This window comes from Felis catus, chromosome F2, assembly GCF_018350175.1.
Source record: "Felis catus isolate Fca126 chromosome F2, F.catus_Fca126_mat1.0, whole genome shotgun sequence".
NCBI lineage: Eukaryota > Metazoa > Chordata > Mammalia > Carnivora > Felidae > Felis > Felis catus.
The window spans coordinates 47,520,284-47,537,551 of record NC_058385.1 but is presented as its reverse complement, the minus strand read 5'-3'; the positions used below and the strand labels follow the sequence as shown (position 1 = coordinate 47,537,551).

The 17,268-nt window shown below is 45.3% G+C and overlaps 1 protein-coding gene across 6 annotated transcripts in view; it reads right to left on the bottom strand.

The window, feature by feature from the left end:
* The window catches only part of GRHL2 (grainyhead like transcription factor 2), a 181,321-nt gene that overhangs the window by 20,319 nt on the left and 143,734 nt on the right, over positions 1 to 17,268 (bottom strand). For 5 of the 6 annotated variants that reach the window (XM_045049526.1, XM_045049525.1, XM_006943329.5 and 2 more), the window contains 2 exons: positions 7,616 to 7,710; positions 3,497 to 3,582 (listed from right to left, as the gene is read on the bottom strand). In XM_045049526.1, the coding sequence (XP_044905461.1) occupies positions 3,497 to 3,582; positions 7,616 to 7,710 (181 nt within the window). The remainder of the gene's footprint in view (positions 1 to 3,496; positions 3,583 to 7,615; positions 7,711 to 17,268) is intronic. The other variant, XM_019822956.3, reaches the window with a different exon arrangement.

Genomic DNA, 17,268 nt, shown 5'->3' with positions numbered 1-17,268 from the left:
TCAGGAAGCAGTGGCGTTTATCGCCATGCGTGAACAACTCAGTTGAATTGAAGACGGTGCCACCAGGTCCACTGAACAACCCCTTCCCTTGTGTGCATCAGCCAACTGAACAACAGAGAACATCCCTACCCCTTTCTCTCGCCCCTTTGGCTTGGAGGAATCTCAATCCACCTCCCTACCCTGTAGTACTTAGTTATCCTCTATCTATCTATCTATCTATCTATCTATCTATCTATCTATCATCTATCTATCATCTATCTATCTATCTATCTATCTATCTATCTATCTATCTATCTAGACTATCATCTATCTATAGAGTATTTCTATGTGTTACTTTTAGGTGCCATGTATGTGGCCTCATTTAATCTTCAGCACAACTCTACATCTCATTTTATATCATTATCCTTATAACGATGGCCCACGTTATTATTACTCTTATTTCAGAAATTATGAAACTGGGGTACAGAGAAGTTGAGTAACTTGCCCAAAGTCACATCACTCACATGTGTCAGGGCCAGGATTTGAACCTGACTGTGTGGGGTCAACCCCTACACATAGTACTTTTGCTTGATGGTTTCTTATTGCCTCCTTTTCTTTCCTTCAGTTGTTGTGAGCTATGACTTGGAAAGTTTATTCTTCTGGAAGTAGCTTTTCATGTGTGGACATCTAATTGGATGTAAGCCACTCAAGGGCTTAAGTTGGCGTCACCACTCTGTGGAGCTATCAGCCCTTGGGAGACCCCCTTTCTGGGCCTCAGTCTCCACCTCTGTAAGATGGTGATGATGCCAAGTTCCCAGGGGGTATTGCAAGGACCAAATAAAGCAATGCATGTGAAACCATGCCACCCACAGCACTCAGCATGATGGCCTGTATATAGTAGGCGCTCAGTTCAGTCAAATATTTATGCTCAAGGATCTGGGGATACACAGAAGACACAAAGTCCCTGTGCTCGTGAGCTTTACACTCTATTGGGGAGGAGAAAAAAAATAAACGTCTAGCAAATGTTAAATACATCAAATATGGAGTAAAACAATGCACAGTAAGGGAACAGCGATAGAAAAGCCATTTCTGTAGGTGGTATGGCCAGGCCCATCTCAGCAAGGGCCATGTAAGCAGAGACCCGAGGGATATAAGAGAGTGAGCCTTCAGATCATGATCTCACGGTCTTGTGAGTTCGAGCCCCACGTGGGCTCTGCACTGACAGCAGGAAGCCTGCTTGAGATCCTCCTTCTTTCTCTGTTCTTCCCCCGCTCACACTCTCTCTCAAAATAAATAAATGAACTTAAAAAAAAGAGAGAGTGAGTGAGCGTTGTCCACACGGAGGAAGAACACTCCTGACAGAAGGGGCAACAGGTGCAAAGGCCCTGAGGTATGAGTAGGCCTTAGGGGACTCAGAGACCAGCAAGGAGGCTGCACAGCTGAAGATTCATTTGTAGGATTACTAAGTAAAATCACTTGGAAAAACCAAAGAACTCTAAAAACTCATGTCAGCTCCAATACCACCATCATCATCACAAAATCTCTGTCTGTAATCAGGTTTAAAACCTAATTGTAAGAATAAAGAAGCCTGGGGCGCCTGGGTGGCTAAGTCGGTTAAGCGTCCGACTTTAGCTCAGGTCACGATCTCGTGGTCCGTGAGTTCGAGCCCCGCATCGGGCTCTGGGCTGATGGCTCAGAGCCTGGAGCCTGCTTCCAATTCTGTGTCTCCCTCTCTCTCTGACCCTCCCCTGTTCATGCTCTGTCTCTCTCTGTCTCAAAAATAAATAAATGTTAAAAAAAAATAATAAAAAATAAAAAAATAAAAAAAATAAAAGAATAAAGCAGCCAAAGTGAATCACCGAAGTTACACAGATGGCTTAGTTGACATGATACCAAATATGCAGATGAAAAGAGGAATATTCTATTTTATCCAAATGACACCAAGTGTGGGGGCATTCAGTAACATCTGCTGACAGAGAACTAATTTTTTCTATCCAGGTGTCTACATCTGTATGTGTAATGATATTATGGCATTGAAATGAAGGTGTGGGAGGTTCAGGACGAGTAAAAGAATTATCCACTCCTGAAGAAAAGCGACCCAATATGACACAGGTTGAACAATAATTCCATTCTTCTTTGTTGTGATCAAGAGTTCTTTCTAAGACAGTGAGAGGTCAAGGGCAGTACAAACAAACAGAACAATTTTCCAAGGTAGGCACTGTCCACAGTTTACAAGGAAGGAAACAAAAGGTTCTGAGTGCCATTTGTGAGACCGCACAGTCATGATAGGCGCCCAGTCACTCATGTTTGCCAATTGTTTTTTCCTCTGCGTGCACTACTCTCCCCCATACCTATCCCAGCCAAGCAAAGCAAGGAATGTGTAATGAACTCCCCTGTGAGATATCAGAAGTTCAACTCTCCTATGGTGGGGGAGGGTTGGCAGAGGTTACTCAGTGGGTGAAAACAAAAGTTCAAATAAAAACTTGCACATGAATGTTCACAGCGGCACTATTCCAAACAGCCAGAGGGTGGAGAAACTCCAAAAATCGATCAGCTGATGAATTTGGAAAAACAAAATATGGTATATCCATACAACGGAATATTATTCGGCCATCAAAAAGAATGGAGTCCTAATTGTACTACACCATGTTTGAAACATTATGCTGAGTGTGAGAAACCAGCCACAAAAGACCACATATTGTATGATTCCACTTAGAGATTCCACTATCCTATACATTTCAACGTTTTGCCTCACAACCCAAGATGCTGTTCCAATGTAGCCGTTTTGCAGACCCACAAATGAGTTGGGACGGTCCCCTGGCAGTGTCTCCATCACCATAGAAAACCCAGATCCTCTATAACACAGTTGTACTCAAAAAACGAAAACAAAACAAAAACAAAGTGGCAGTGAGAAATCATATTCAAAGTAGGGTCATATTAAAGTCATATTCAGATGGATAAAATAGAAAATAACTTTTCCTGAGCCCAGGTTCCACCATGATCGACTAAATTAGGGATGAGAAGGGAGGGAGGGACTTCAGATATCTCTTACCTCCGATATATATACATACATCACCTTAGATAACCTCCGATAGTAACCTCAGATATATACGTGAGGTCATATTTTTATTTTGGGTTTCACTATCACAGCTCGCAAGACACTTCCTAATTGTTTTTTGTTCTGTGCATATTTGGAAGTTAGACGTATCTAATTTGGCTTCATGCAGAGACCAATGGAAACTCGCAGATTAACCTTCCTGTACGGCAATCTTACCCTGATTAGCCTTAAATTGACAGGAATTGGCAGTCTGTCTAAAGTTTCCTTCTCCTTAAGATGCTAAGAGGCCCTGACAGTGATGGAGGTCAGATCAGTGTTTCCCTAAATCTGTTTTTGTTTTTTTTTTTTCTTTATAAAGCTCATTCTGGAGCCATCTGGAAGGCTGCATTTTAATGAACGGACTCCAGCTCAGGAGAACACAAGCAGGTTTCCCAGAGGCTGACGGGTCCCCCTGCTTACCGCTTCCATCAGGCCCTTCACCGTGGGGGATTTCAACATCAAAGCGTCAAACACATCGTCCGTCTCCTTCCGCACGTACAAAAGCACTGAAAGAGAAGCAGAGGCGAGGCGGTGACCCAGGAGCCCACACAGCTGCCACCACTCCCGGCCACTTCCTGACACACACCTGCCAGAGGCTGACAGTATCTGCGAGGTCGCGGACCCCGGACCATGATGACCCCTACAAGGGTGACCGATGCACCTCCACAGACGACCAGCAGCCGGGGGGCCGAGGCCCCTCGATGGAGTATACTGACAACTAGGCTACACTTAGCAGGATGTGATGCTGTCCCACACTATTCACAGTGGATTTCTCCAGGTGGGTCCATGATACATCTCCTTCTGTGATCTCTGACTCCTATGTATTCATCTGATCATTCAACAAATATTGCAAATACCCATAAGGCTGTGCGCTACGAGCTGAGGTGCAGCCCTGAATTAAGGCATGGTCTGCCTTTAAGGAATCTGTAGTCACTTAGGGAGGCAGGAATTTGAGGCATTCCTCAAAGAAGCAGATAGCCATCCGGGGTTGGATGAGTTCAGTAGGAAAAAGACATGAGAGAGTGCTTACAGGGCCTGGGCTTTTCCCGGAGGCGGGGAGGTGGGGGGAGAGGGCAGGGAGAGCAACTCCAGCCAGCCAGACCAGCATGTGCAAAGGCCCGGGAGGGAGCCGGTGCCTGTCAGAGGCAATCCGAGGGAGAAGAGGAGGACGTGGAGTATGACAGGCCTGGCTTTGACCCCAGTTCAGCCTCCTGTGGGGCCCTGCTCACTTACCCTCTCCAAGCGTTGATTTTCCCGGGAAAACGGGGATAATAATGTTGCCATGAGACTTAAATGAATAGCACCCACGTGGGGCGCTTAGCACCGTGCCCGGCACCCAGCGAGCCCCGGTCCACCCTCGGCACATGCCGCAATGAAGCACCTGTCGCGGTTCTAGTTTCCTCAGTGGAGGTAAGCCCAGCTTTGTGTTCACTTGTCTATAATGGAACATCCCAGTTTGCTGATGCGCTGACTAGGAGAGATGGTCGGGACCCCAGACACCATCAGAGAGGAGAAGACACTCTGTCACGGCAGACCCCTCCCTACACCCACTACTCTGGGGCGTGGCCCAGAAACACTGGGGACCTCATTCCGATGTGACCCTCCACCCCCTGAGCTGACTGCGCTTTCTCTCTCCTTCTTCCAATGATGTGGTTTCTGGCTCTAACTTCAGACGGAGGGACAAGGCCAAGACTGAAGCCCCCTGCACCTGGCTATTCCAGGAAGAATGTACAGTCAAGAAACCCTGCTGAGGGGCGCCTGGGTGACTCGGTTAAGCGTCCGACTCGATGTCAGCTCAGGTCACGATCTCATGGTTCGGGAGTTCAAGCCCCACACCAGAGCTCTGTCTCTCTCTTTGCCCCTCCCACGCACTCTCCCAAAATAAATAAGCTTTAAAAAAGAAAAAGAAAAATGAAACTCTGCTGAGCCTCTGACCATAGTCAAGAGAGCTACAGTCACCACCAGAAAGAATGAAGTTGGAGCCAGAAAATGAAACCCACTCTAACTCAAACTCCTGCCCCTTCTTCCCACCCCTCCCCAGTCCCCAAGGATGTCATTAAAGCTGCTTGCTTTATAAAGGCAGAGTCTACGTGAATGCACATGGGTTCTGCCTACATTTTCTTTCTGTAGACAGCAGATGTTCAGTTTGTGCACGACAAAAAAGAAAAAAAAACAACCCTGAAGTATTGCAAAGTTTCTTCTCTTTACCAAGTATAAAAATAAACTACCAATTAAATAAACACATTGAGCGTGTCTCCAAAGATGTCAAAACTTAGTCCTTTGGAAGGAATATTTGATAGTTTCCATTTCAGCTAAAATGATCTGGTGACCTAATGGCAGTGTAAAAGGACTCAGCGTCAGCAGTACAATGAGAAACAATTAGACCACAGGCCCCCCCAGGTACAACTAGATGAGGAAAATTCAATTTTAAAATATGGCGGCTGTTACAGCGAACCTTCTATAACTTCTTCCTGCAGCCACCAACAGAAAAATGTACTTTCCAGCAGGCTGACACTAAGGAAACCCCAAACATATTCTATTAAAATGAGTACTGCTTCCATTGGGTTTACAAACTTCTTCTTTTAAAATCATTGTCTTTGAAAGAGCATGGCTGATACTCTTGCCCCAAGTGTCACCGTAAGGGGTTAAAGGCGGGATGGAGGCATGTTGATGGGCTGTGGGAGAAACAGGGTCGTGCCACCGTCCCCTGCCCCCCCCCCTCGGCTGGGCATGCTGACAGTCACACAGGGCACGCTGGGCTCACAGCACACCCCCACAGCCTGCCCCAGGGCATCCGCTTCTGTCACTGTGCATCTGAGGGAGGACACTCAAATAATCAACTCCATTAACGACAGCATTAAGGACCATTTTGCATCCCAGACACCATAGGAGAGGCAGACGGCCACAGGGGCAGGCTCCAAGTGACTCCCACGGAGCCACCCAGAGAAGTAGCTACCAAGGCAGAACAACAAAGAATGGCACTGGTGATAATTACGATCATTTTCTCTCCTGGAGAACTTCCAAGGAATAAACAATAGCAACCATCACTGACCCTGATTCCTCCTGTTTGTCAAAGACCAGCTCAGACTGGGAGCTCCAGGCGAGGGGCTCAGTAACTCCACCGCCCTTTTTCCAAAGAAAAGCCACTCCCAGGAGGACATTTCTCTATTGCTGGTGGGTTGCAGCGCCCTCATGTGTCTCTATGATTTAGATGTTTCGGAGGCCGCAGACTTGCTTTTTTGTCACAGCCCGATAAAATTCCCAGTGGCAATTTTTGTACTGACCTCACAGTCTCAAACTAATCTGAAAAAGACAACCATTGGACTAGCCAGCATGCACTAGATATGGATGGGAGCTACAATTCCTGTCGCCTGTGTGATTCTTCATTTCCATATAATTCTGCCTTCATTCTGAAGTATGCGATATAAAAGGCACGCGGGAATGGTGCTCAAAATGCACTTGGATGTTTGATGGTAAGCCTGTGAAATCAGCCAGTCTTTTAAAGGTATAAATGTTGCTAATGTAATTAACACCACCCAGGTATTCATGCTCTTTCCATTTTGAAACACGAATTACTTATTCACGATGAATAGACCGTAACTAGATGCAGACCTAATAATAAAACTCACAGCTACAATAGTGAACAGGGTGCTTACTATGTGCTAGGCACCTGAGTTAAGCGTTTTACATACATTAAAGTTCACCGGTCCTCACAGGGACTCTAAAGGTAGGAACTCTTGTCAGCCCTGTTTTACAAATGAGGACTTGAAGGGGCAGGGGGTTCTTCCCAAGGTCATACAACTCTGAAGGGCTGAGGTAGGCTACAGAGGGGATGCTCTTGACCGTTATGCAAATCCCATTATAACAAACAGAAAAGAAAATGTCTCATTAGCAAACAACTCAAGCCTGTGTGGACGGCGAACATATTTAACCTGGTAACCTGACTCACTGAAATTCGGTACCATATGTCTAAGATCTCGGGAAGCTCCTGGTGTTGGCTATAGCAGGATATGGGGGGAAACGGCCATTGCCCACACTTTCCTCTTGCTCCAAGGAAGGCCAGTGAGTCACGTAGAGCCTCGACATGCTGAGCAAGACACTGACACACTCTCGCTTTGTTTCTTACTCTCTTGATCAAGTGGAGTAAGATCCTTGACTGCGAGAAAGTCAGTTGTGAGGTCAGAACTCACGTTATTTGTACGAGGTTAATCCTTTGCATCTACGGAATGATTCTTATGAGATGCTATTGTCACATACGCAGCACAAGTTTCTTTTTAACCTCTGACCTCACTGGTTACCTTTCTCCCAAGGCAAAGGAGAGAACCGGTGCCCAGAAAGAATAAATGTTTGCTTATGGTGCTTACAAGGATACGACTGAAAGTGAAGGAAAAGACTATGGACTTTCCTGTGTCAATAAACAATCCCCAGGCCAGCCCTGAAGCACAGGGCCTGGGCGGGGCTGCACGGTCGTCCCGTGAAGCGCCCCCACCATTCATGATGGGAGGGTGGGTAACCCTGGCAATGCCAGTGAGGAGATACCTCGCTTCATCCCTTCTTCTTTCATCTGCTTAGAAGGTGCTGGACCAAACTCCTCTTCCATGGGCCTGAACATCCGTTTGACAAGGACACTGCTGCTAGAAAAGATGGGCAAAAATTGTTAAGTAAAGCATGCAGGGGGCCAAAAGAAAGGTTCACGTGTGCGTTTCTGGGGCTTTTTCTTTTGCTTATACCATCCTTAGTTTTCCACAACTGGATCCACTCAGCAACCTCCCTCCTCCCCCTACAGGTCCCAGGTCATCCCTGTCTGGGGCAGAACACACGTGCCAACGTCTTTGGGGCATGGACCAAACACATACTCCTCATTGCTGAATATGGACCCAAGATGAGACCTCTGGGTTTCAGCCACTCCATCCCGCACCTAACCTCCTTCCTGCTCAAAAGATCGGGGCTGGGGTGGGGAGAGCAGGAGTGAGCCCTGGGGTCTCTGTGGTCTCCAAGTTATCAACCCCTCCCATCTAGCTGGGGCCTGAGTGTCCTGCACTTTCTTGCCAGCCCCTGAGGGCACGGGGTGGGGGGGTGCCCTATGGAGATGGTATGGGCTCGCCTGGCTGGCTGTCAGTTCTGAGGCTGCCCCGACTTTCTGCTCATCTATGGCTCTGTCTGGCTGAAGTAGATGGGACTGCAGTGGTGGAAGTTCTCGAGAGACCCAGACCTTGGCTGCCCAGCCGTTTCCTCCCCTGGATCCCCTCCCTCCACTCCCTGGATCCCATACGGTGCTGGGTCCCCACATGTCCCCACCGGAGCCGTGCTGGTGGTTCTGCATTTCCTCCCAAAGTTCCTGACCATTCTGGCCTCTTTAAGGAAAGGGAGAGCTCTTTGAGAGGAATGGAGATTAGAAGGACAGACTGTCATTGAAGAGAAGTCAGTGATGCTGGGTACTGCGGGCTGCAGGTGTGTGCCAAATGCATATGCTGAAACCCCACTCTCCAGTAAGGTGACATTCAGGGGTGGGGCCTTTGAAAGGTAATTAGGACATGAAGGTGGAGCCCCTATGATGGGACGAGCGTTTTAATAAGAAAGAACTGCCATGTGAAGACACAGCGGGAAGAGGGCCATCTGCAAGCCAGAAGAGGGTTCTCACCAGACACCAACCACACGGGCACCTGATCTCAGACTTCTAGCCTCCAGAACACATTTCTGTTGCTTAAGCCACCCGGTTTATGGTATTTTGTTATAGCAGCCTGAATGGGCTCAGACACAGAGAAAATGCTCCTGAATGGAGTCTTGGTATTCTTCAAGCCCTCAAGGGAGTAGACAGACATTGAGAAATTTCTACTGTCTCTGGAGATGCCTGGAACCAGGCACATGAAGCAATGCCAGACAGGCAGTTCAGTAGAATTGTTAAGAAGTGAACTCTGGATCCAGACTACTTTGGTTTAAACCCCTGCTTTACAATTTACTAGCTATGGGAATATGGACAAGTTCCTCAACTGCCCTGAGTCTCAGATTCCTTGTCTTTAAAAGGAGGCTGTTGAAAGAATTAAATAAATTCGACATACAGAGAGCACACACAAGGTTGCCTGCTATAAATGCTACTTGTTAGAGATGATGAGGACAATGATGATTAAAGGGGGAGAGGGAGAGGGAGAGGGAGAGGGAGAGGGAGAGGGAGAGGGAGAGGGAGAGGGAGAGGGAGAGGGAGGGAGGGAGGGAGGGAGGGAGAGGGAGAGAGAGAGAGAGAGAGAGAGAGAGAGAGAGAGAGAGAGATGGAGAAGAATAGATATGGCAGAGACCTTGAAAGACATCCAAGTTTCCATGTACCATCAGAGAACAAATAGTCCACTTTGGTCCAAGTTAAGGACCCATGTTGGAAAAGCTTCCTGCACGGCAGGTTGACATTATATCAATACCAAACTTCCAAGATAATACAAACCCCTGCTTCAAAGGCAACTCCCCATTGGCATTGCTGTCATTAAGAAGCTATTTATTGGTTCTCAAGTCAAGCCAGTGGTGGGGTCCAGAGGTACAAAGTGGTACAAAAGTATGGACATCTCAGTAGTATTTCTATTAACTCTAATAGTTTAAGTTATTAAACCAACAATACTTTAATTTATCATCATATACTCTAAGTGTTCCAAAAAGGCCTATCAATTTTTTAAAATAACTTCATATTTTACAAAGTACTTTTCATCTTGTTGGTCAGTTAGGTCTCATGAACCCTGTGTGAGCCAGCCAGGGCAAGGTGTAATCTTATCCCTATTTTAGTGAATAAGTACAGGGCAATGCAGCTAATAAGTAAAACAGACTGTTTAGAGAATGTGGCTTTGAGGGACAACCTCATGATAAAGGTACTCAGAATCCGAGGTGATGATGAGTGAGGGTATGAGAAATCGATATTAAGAGTCAGCATTCTCTTTTATTCCCTAGTAAGCCAAATGGCGAACACAACTAGAGGGAAAACTCAAACTCAAGTCCCAGTTCATGCCAGTAATAAACTGTTAGGGCACTGTTTCTTCTGTCTTCACCTCACTCTGTTATCATAAAAGCAGGTCATGTTATTCCATTGTCTTGGAAATGGAGTGACCGTGACCTTGGGAACAGATGATTAAAAATCTATTCACACAGCTCCAGTCTGGTGATATTTAGTAACAGGTACAGAGCCTGAAATATCACCAGACATGCTCTCCTGCTGTGTGAGGGTTCCTAAACCAGTGATTTTCTTTTTCTCACCAAGCAAGATCTATTTATGTTTCTCCAGTTCTGCTGACTTTTGATAGCACCCAATTCTGAGCCATGACAAACTCTGCCATTAAAATAACATCTTGGATAAACCACATGTCTCTTGGGAGGGCAAAAAAAATGCTTTTTCACACTTTTGAATCAATAAACCCAGCAGGAGTCAATCAGTTTGTGTGGTCTGGATTCAAATGTTTCATTTATTTTCAAAGGCAAGAAAAGAGGGCCAGGTATGACAGACTCACTTAATAGGCGAAAAGACACAAATTCCAGGTCTCCTAATGCCTTGTCCAATTACACTGTATTGTACCACTGTGGTACCAGAGAAGGACCAGAGAAACAGAAGAAGGTGCTTCCTCTGACATCAACCTCTATTTCGCTGGCAAATGTGTGGCTGTGAGTGACCCCAGGTTTAGCAGCCCATGAAGCCATTGCCTTGTGGGGTCAATCTCAGGGAAAGAAAGTCGCTGAGGTACACACAAACCGCTAAGTCTCATCAGAAAAAATTTGGGAAGGTGTTCAGCTCTGAGGCCTGGGTCTCTGGCCACACCTGCCAAGCTGAGGTGCACTAGCCATTTGCCCCTAGTGAGGAGGCAGCAAAATAAAGTGCAGAAATGAGTTGCAGCCACCATGGAGACACAGTTTGTCTATTTCACAACTCTGCTTATGGTCTATGTGTGCTAATTACCATGTCTGCCTCAAATAAATTGAGCTTCCTCCCCTCAGAAAATGTAGCCTCAGAAAAGAGGAGGCCCTCTTATGTTCAAGTCCTTATAAGGTCTCCTACAGTATGGAGTAGGATCTCAATTGATTTCAATAACACATGACTTGTTGGGTAATCATCCCAAAATGACTTTAATCAATACTAGTTTGGGGTAGTGATAGAATTCATCTGACCGAATTAGCAAAACACAAACAAAACCCACATCTAGATTTCGTAATGATTACTGGAGTTACGAGCTCAAAAATGCAAGGAATAACCAAGTCGGTAGACCCCCGAAGGATTATTTGAAGAGGAAATACAGATATTCCTGTTTCTGACAAGATGTTGTAGCTTGTGGCAAGCCAGTGTTCTAGCCAAGAACAATGTGAAACTGTATAAAATTTAAAAAACAAACAGAAGACCTCTTGAAGGTACTGGAGACTGCTGATGGGGCAGCCAGCGAGCGCTTCAGGAGCAGAAATCTCAGGAAAGAGAACACAAAGAAGGTGAGCTGGTGATCAGTGAGCCACTGTTCCCTCAGAGCTAGTTCTCGACTGGGAGCAGAGGGTGATCATCTGAGCAGAGGCACATACGCAGGGACAAAGGCACATACACACAGCTTTTGGCAATCTTACGAAGTTAGAGAAACAGAAATTGGTGTTTGGTGCTGCAACGATATCTAAGGCTTATGGGAAAACTTCCAGAGAGTAGGGAAGCACAGAGAAGTGAGCCAGACAATGTAGTATTCCTTCCAAGGCATGTGCCAAGTCACTAAACTGCACAGGACAGGAGTCTAGGAAATTAAGCAGAGAGCTCTTGAAAATCATAGAGGATGTTTGGGTAGTCTCCCCACGCTAGAGAGGCAAAAATTGGATTCCAGACCCCACCAAGAAGGAAGGCCCATAGAAAATTTCCTCAGAACTACAGTCTGGGGTTAGGATAAATTAGAGGTAGTCTGAGGCTAATACAAACTGCAATCCAGCTTAGTGTCAGTTCTGCCCTGACTGGGGTATAATGTTCTGCATTCACGCAGGCTGCACACCAGAGGACAGGGAAAACCTTCACAAGAGAAAAACACGGTCATCCAGATCTTCCGTAATTTTTACATATATTGTTCATCATTCAACTAATGCTTATCAAATATACTAATAAAAAGGACCGAGGGAAAAAAAGACAATAGAAATATGCCCACAGAAAACACACTTCTAGCATATTATTATTTGAGCTACCAGATTTGAACATTAAAATAATTGTAATTATTGTGCTCATGAAATAAATGATAAGACATATAGAGCTGGAATCTATTAAAACAAATAAACCAATTGAGTGGAAATCCTAGAACTAAAAAGGACAATAACTGAAATTAAGAACTCAGTAGATGAATTTAACAGAGTTCAAAGTTAGGTCAATAGAAAATATCCAGGCTGATGCTTGGTGAGCAAAGAAGACAGAGGTTTGAGAAAAGCACATAAAAAGCATAGGGACACAATAAAAAGTTCTAATACCCATTTATGATCTCAAAGGGGTGGAGAGAGGGAACACACAAGAAGCACTACTTGAAGAGAGAATAGCCAATAATGTTCCCAAACTGACGAAAAACATCAACCCACAGATTCAATAAGTGCTATAAAATACCAAGCAGGAAAAAAGTAGAGAAAACCTACATGTAGGAACATCTTAATGAAAATTCCAAAAAACATTTTAAAGCAGCCTCCTCAAACAATAAGGAAGGGAAGGAAGGAAAAGGGGAAGGAAGGAAGGAAGGAAGGAAGGAAGGAAGGAAGGAAGGAAGGAAGGAAGGAAGGAAGGAAGGGGAGGAGGGAGGGAGGGAAGGATGGACAATTACATGTGAAATAGCAACAATAAGACAGACCTGTGACTTCTCAACAGTAATGATGGAAACCAAAACTGAAAGCAAGCAACTGACAACTTGGAATTTGGTATCTAGCAAAACTATCCTACAAAAGTGACTGTGAAAGAAAAGCACTTACAACAAGCAAACAATGAACAAACAGTATGTGAGAACTCTTTGCCAAAAGCTCAACAAGAAAAATATTAAACAGAGTTCTTCAGGCACCAGGAAAAAAAAAATCCCAAGGTAAAACAGAGAAATCGAGGAAGAAATGAAGAGCAGTGGCAAGGGTAAATATAGGTTAAATTTACAAAAGGAGTTTTTAGTTTAAATCTTCCAGTTTGCAAAACAGCAAAGTAGCATACAAGCATGAATAACCGGTACTAATGTAAGAAACTGATGAAAATATATTAAATATTTTTTTTAAAACTCCCCTTGCCTATCTGATACAGATTTGAGTACTACTGGGTGGGTTTTTAAATTCAATATCTAACATTAAAAAATTAAAATGTATCAATCAAAAAGCAGGTGGGCTCCTTACAACTACATACAGATCTGCCATTACCTTGAAATAAAAATTTTAATTAAAAACAGAATTGAAAATGGGAGGCAACACAGCGGCAGTCACTTGTGTAGCTATTTCTAATGTTATGAGAATCAATATCTATGGCTTGGGATAAAATTTCCAAGGACAATCTCACATATACGGATTTAAAAAGCGCTGTATCTCCACTTTGATGGTAGTGGCAAAGAATTCCCCTGAGAAACGGTGTGAGATGAGCTAAAATGTAACTTTAGTAATGAGAAAGACACTACGTCAAAGATGAATTATAAGAATTTAAAGAGGCGCCTGTTTGGCCCAGTTGGTTAAATGTTGGCCTCTAGATCTCGGCTCAGGTCATGATCTCACGGTTCATAACAGTGAAGAGCCAGCTTAGGATTCTCTCTCTGCCCCTACCCTGTTTGTAGTCTCTTTCTCTCTCTCTCTCTCTCAAAATAAATAAACTCAAAAACTATTTTAATAAAAAAATAAAAATAAAAGAATTTGAATAAAAGTGTTTCATAAAATGTGACAGGTTTCTAAATTATATATTATTCTTTAAATGTAGGTTAACTAAATCAATAGAGCAAGTATCAGTAAATCATTGATGCTTCTGGAGATAGCCGTAAAAGTTTCACTATTCAAACTGGCTCCCAAACTTTAATTTATGTTTTCATTTCCTCTTTGGGACATTAAGGAAATTGTCCTCTATTCTTTTTTTAAGTTTATTTACTTATTTTGAGAGAGAGAGAGAGAGAGAGAGAGAGAGAGCGAGCACGCGCATGCAAGCACATGAGTTGGGAAGGGGCAGAGATAGGAGAGGCTTTACACGGTCAGCACAGAGCCCGACGCAGGGCTCGATCTCACCAACCATGAGGTCATGACCTGAGCCGAAATCAAAAGTTGGACTCTTAACCACCTGAGCCACCCAAGAGCCCCAATTGCCCTCTGCTTTTAATCACCTTTGTATTCATGTTTTTGTGGTAAAACAAAGCCTATCATACCTTACATTTCATGGTTTGCTTAGCATCCCTTATCAAAGAGAACCTTATCAAAGACAAATACTTGGAGCTCTGAGAAACTGCCCCTTTAAAAGAAGTAGTGCAGGGGTGCCTGGCTGGCTCAGTTGGTTAGGCCTCCAACTCTCGATTTTGTCTCAGGTCAGGATCCAGCCCCGCCTTGGGCTCGGAGCTGGGCTTGGAGCCTGCTTAAGATTCTCCCTCTCCCTCTGCCCCTCCCAGCTGGTGCACATGCTCATGCTCTGCCTTTCTCTCTCTCTCACTCAAAAAGCTTGTATTGCAGAATTCTAGAAGAATTTTATTTTGTGCTGATGAACACAGGGTGATGACTTTTCAAATTTAATATTAAATGCACTCCCTGGTGATCGGTTAATAATCTCTACTTTCCCCAAAGGCCAAAAGGTATTGAATTTTACTCAAAGCCTTTGCTTTCATGGTAGATGACTACCAGAATTGCCTCTTTTTCTCAGCAACACTGTGACCAAGCTCATGGTTTGGTTTGGCAAGATCTAAGTACTCTCCTTCTGGCAAGAGGGATGGCAGGGCCCTCTGCTGGCGGCACTCAGCATGAAGAGTGCAGTCACTCTGGGAGCTGTCTCTCTGAGCTGGTATGGGACCAATCTACAGGGTTGCCCTGCCCAACATTTGTCTTCTGGCTTTCGTTTTCCCAAGTTTCATGAGGAGATTATACAACGGGCTTCTTCTCTTTGAGAATGAGCGAGGAGGTAAGAGAAGGTTTTGGAGAGGACTGTGGTCTGAGGATCCTAAGCAGCACCAAGGCAATGAATGGAAGATTTAGGGAGGAAAATCACTTTCCTCCAGACACAGGACCACCCAAACTTGCCAAGGGTTCCTGTGCCTCAAATGCAGTGCGAAAGCTACAGAGCTGCTAGATTGAAGGGACCTCACGGCAGGAAGGAATAGGGGGCACTCCCGTGGGGACGACTGTGGACAAGAGAGTAAGGCAAGAAGGGTTTTCCAGGAACTAGAGGTCAATTGGGGATGGAGGCCGGATCCCCAAAAGTAACGGAATAGACTTTCCCCCCATGCATGACATTTCATAGCAATTTACATATGATTTCAGGGGGTTTAAAGCCCTTCCCTCTTCCCCATAAGAGCCATTCCCGAATCCCTGGTTAAGGGCCTATATTCCACAGGAAATTCTTCCTGTCTGGCTTGTTCTTTCCATTCTGCTTCATCTCCCTCTTTTCCATTTCCCAATTAAGTTTCATTTATTGGGGGCCTGAAAAGGAACCTTAACAATAATAATAATAGCCATGAGTTTTGTTTTTTGAAAGCACCTTCCATAGGCCGGGACATATGAGATACTAATGCTTATAAGTCTATCAGTTAGGTACTATTATTTGCTGTTTTTAGGTAAGACTCCAAACAGTTGTTCTATGAAATTACAGAGCTTGTAAAAGCCTGATTCCAATCATGGCCGACAGGCTCCTGAGCAGTGGTTCTCAAACACTGCTGAGTTTTAGAATCACCTGGGGACTTTAAAAAGGTCTCCCTACTGGGATGCCTGGGTGGCTCAGCCGGTTAAGCGTCTGACTCTTGATTTCAGCTCAGGTCATGATCTCACAGTTTGTGGGATCGAGCCCTGTGTCAGGCTCTGTGCTGACAGCATGGATTCTGCTTGGGATTCTCTGTCTCTCAAACTTACAAAAAAAAAAAAAAAAAAAAAAAAAGGTCTCTGTACCTAAGCTGCATCCCACGCCAATTAAATAAAAATCCCCCTAATTTTCATCTCCCAAGGTGATTCCAAAGTGCAACAAGAGGCCTGCTGCTGAGAAGTGGTACCCAAAGCCTCTGTATCTAACTTGTACCCTTGCCTATGAAACAAATCTGCACGGGGTCTGTTGCTTGCCAACTCACACGAGAAGTCACCCCAAACCATCGTTTATCATCAGACAAGGAGGCAGGAACAGGCAGGTGTTCCTGTTTTTGTTCTGTGTAGGCCCTTGGCTGATGACTGCTTCCCATCCCACCTCATCTGCGTTTTCTTTGGTTTCCCTCTTTAATCTCATTCAGGTTTACCAGCACATCAGGCCACAGGCTCTACTGGTGAACGAGCCTGTGTCTGACCAGCACGCTGGCCTCGGAGCTGCTGGGGGAGGGGCTCCGGTGTGCCTCCTCCCACCGGTGGCTGCGTGAATCCTGCTCTCAATCAGATGCCTTCATACTGACTGACTGTGCCTGGCAGGGAGTGTAGAAGTGGCCAGAGACAGCCCTGATGGAGGCTATGCAAGTGCCGGGGACGGTGACAGTCCTCAGGGCTCGGTGAGCCGACCCCCTCTGCCAGGTATACGAATCCGGGCTTGTCACAACGCGGGTCCCGTACCCCAAAAGATGAGCCGAGGATGTGCCTTTGCCACGGCCAGAAAGCTATCACGGTGAGGGCCCGTCTCTATGCCTCTCTGGCAGTCACAGATCAAGAATTAAGAGGGTTAGGTGACAGGACCCGATGGCTAAAAGCAGGCCACGGGGAGAGCAGCTAGATCGGGTTCCAACCCTCTACCACTGCCCGCTGTGTGGCTTGGAACACGTTTCTCAATTCGAAAGTTCCAGTTTGCTCATTCTTAAGTGGAGGTAATTACAGCACCTTCCCCATGGGAACGCGGGGAGCGTTCAATGAGACAATGCATAGAAAGCACTCAGTACGGTGCCTAGCCAACATATCCACTGAAGGTTAATTATTACTTTTACATATAACAATAGGCAACTACCAACTCCGTATTAACGCTGAAGCTCCAAAGCCACCCGCATTGCTCAACTGAACTCTAATTGGATGTATGACAGACACAGACTTGGGCCTCAGGCCTCACGATTACACAA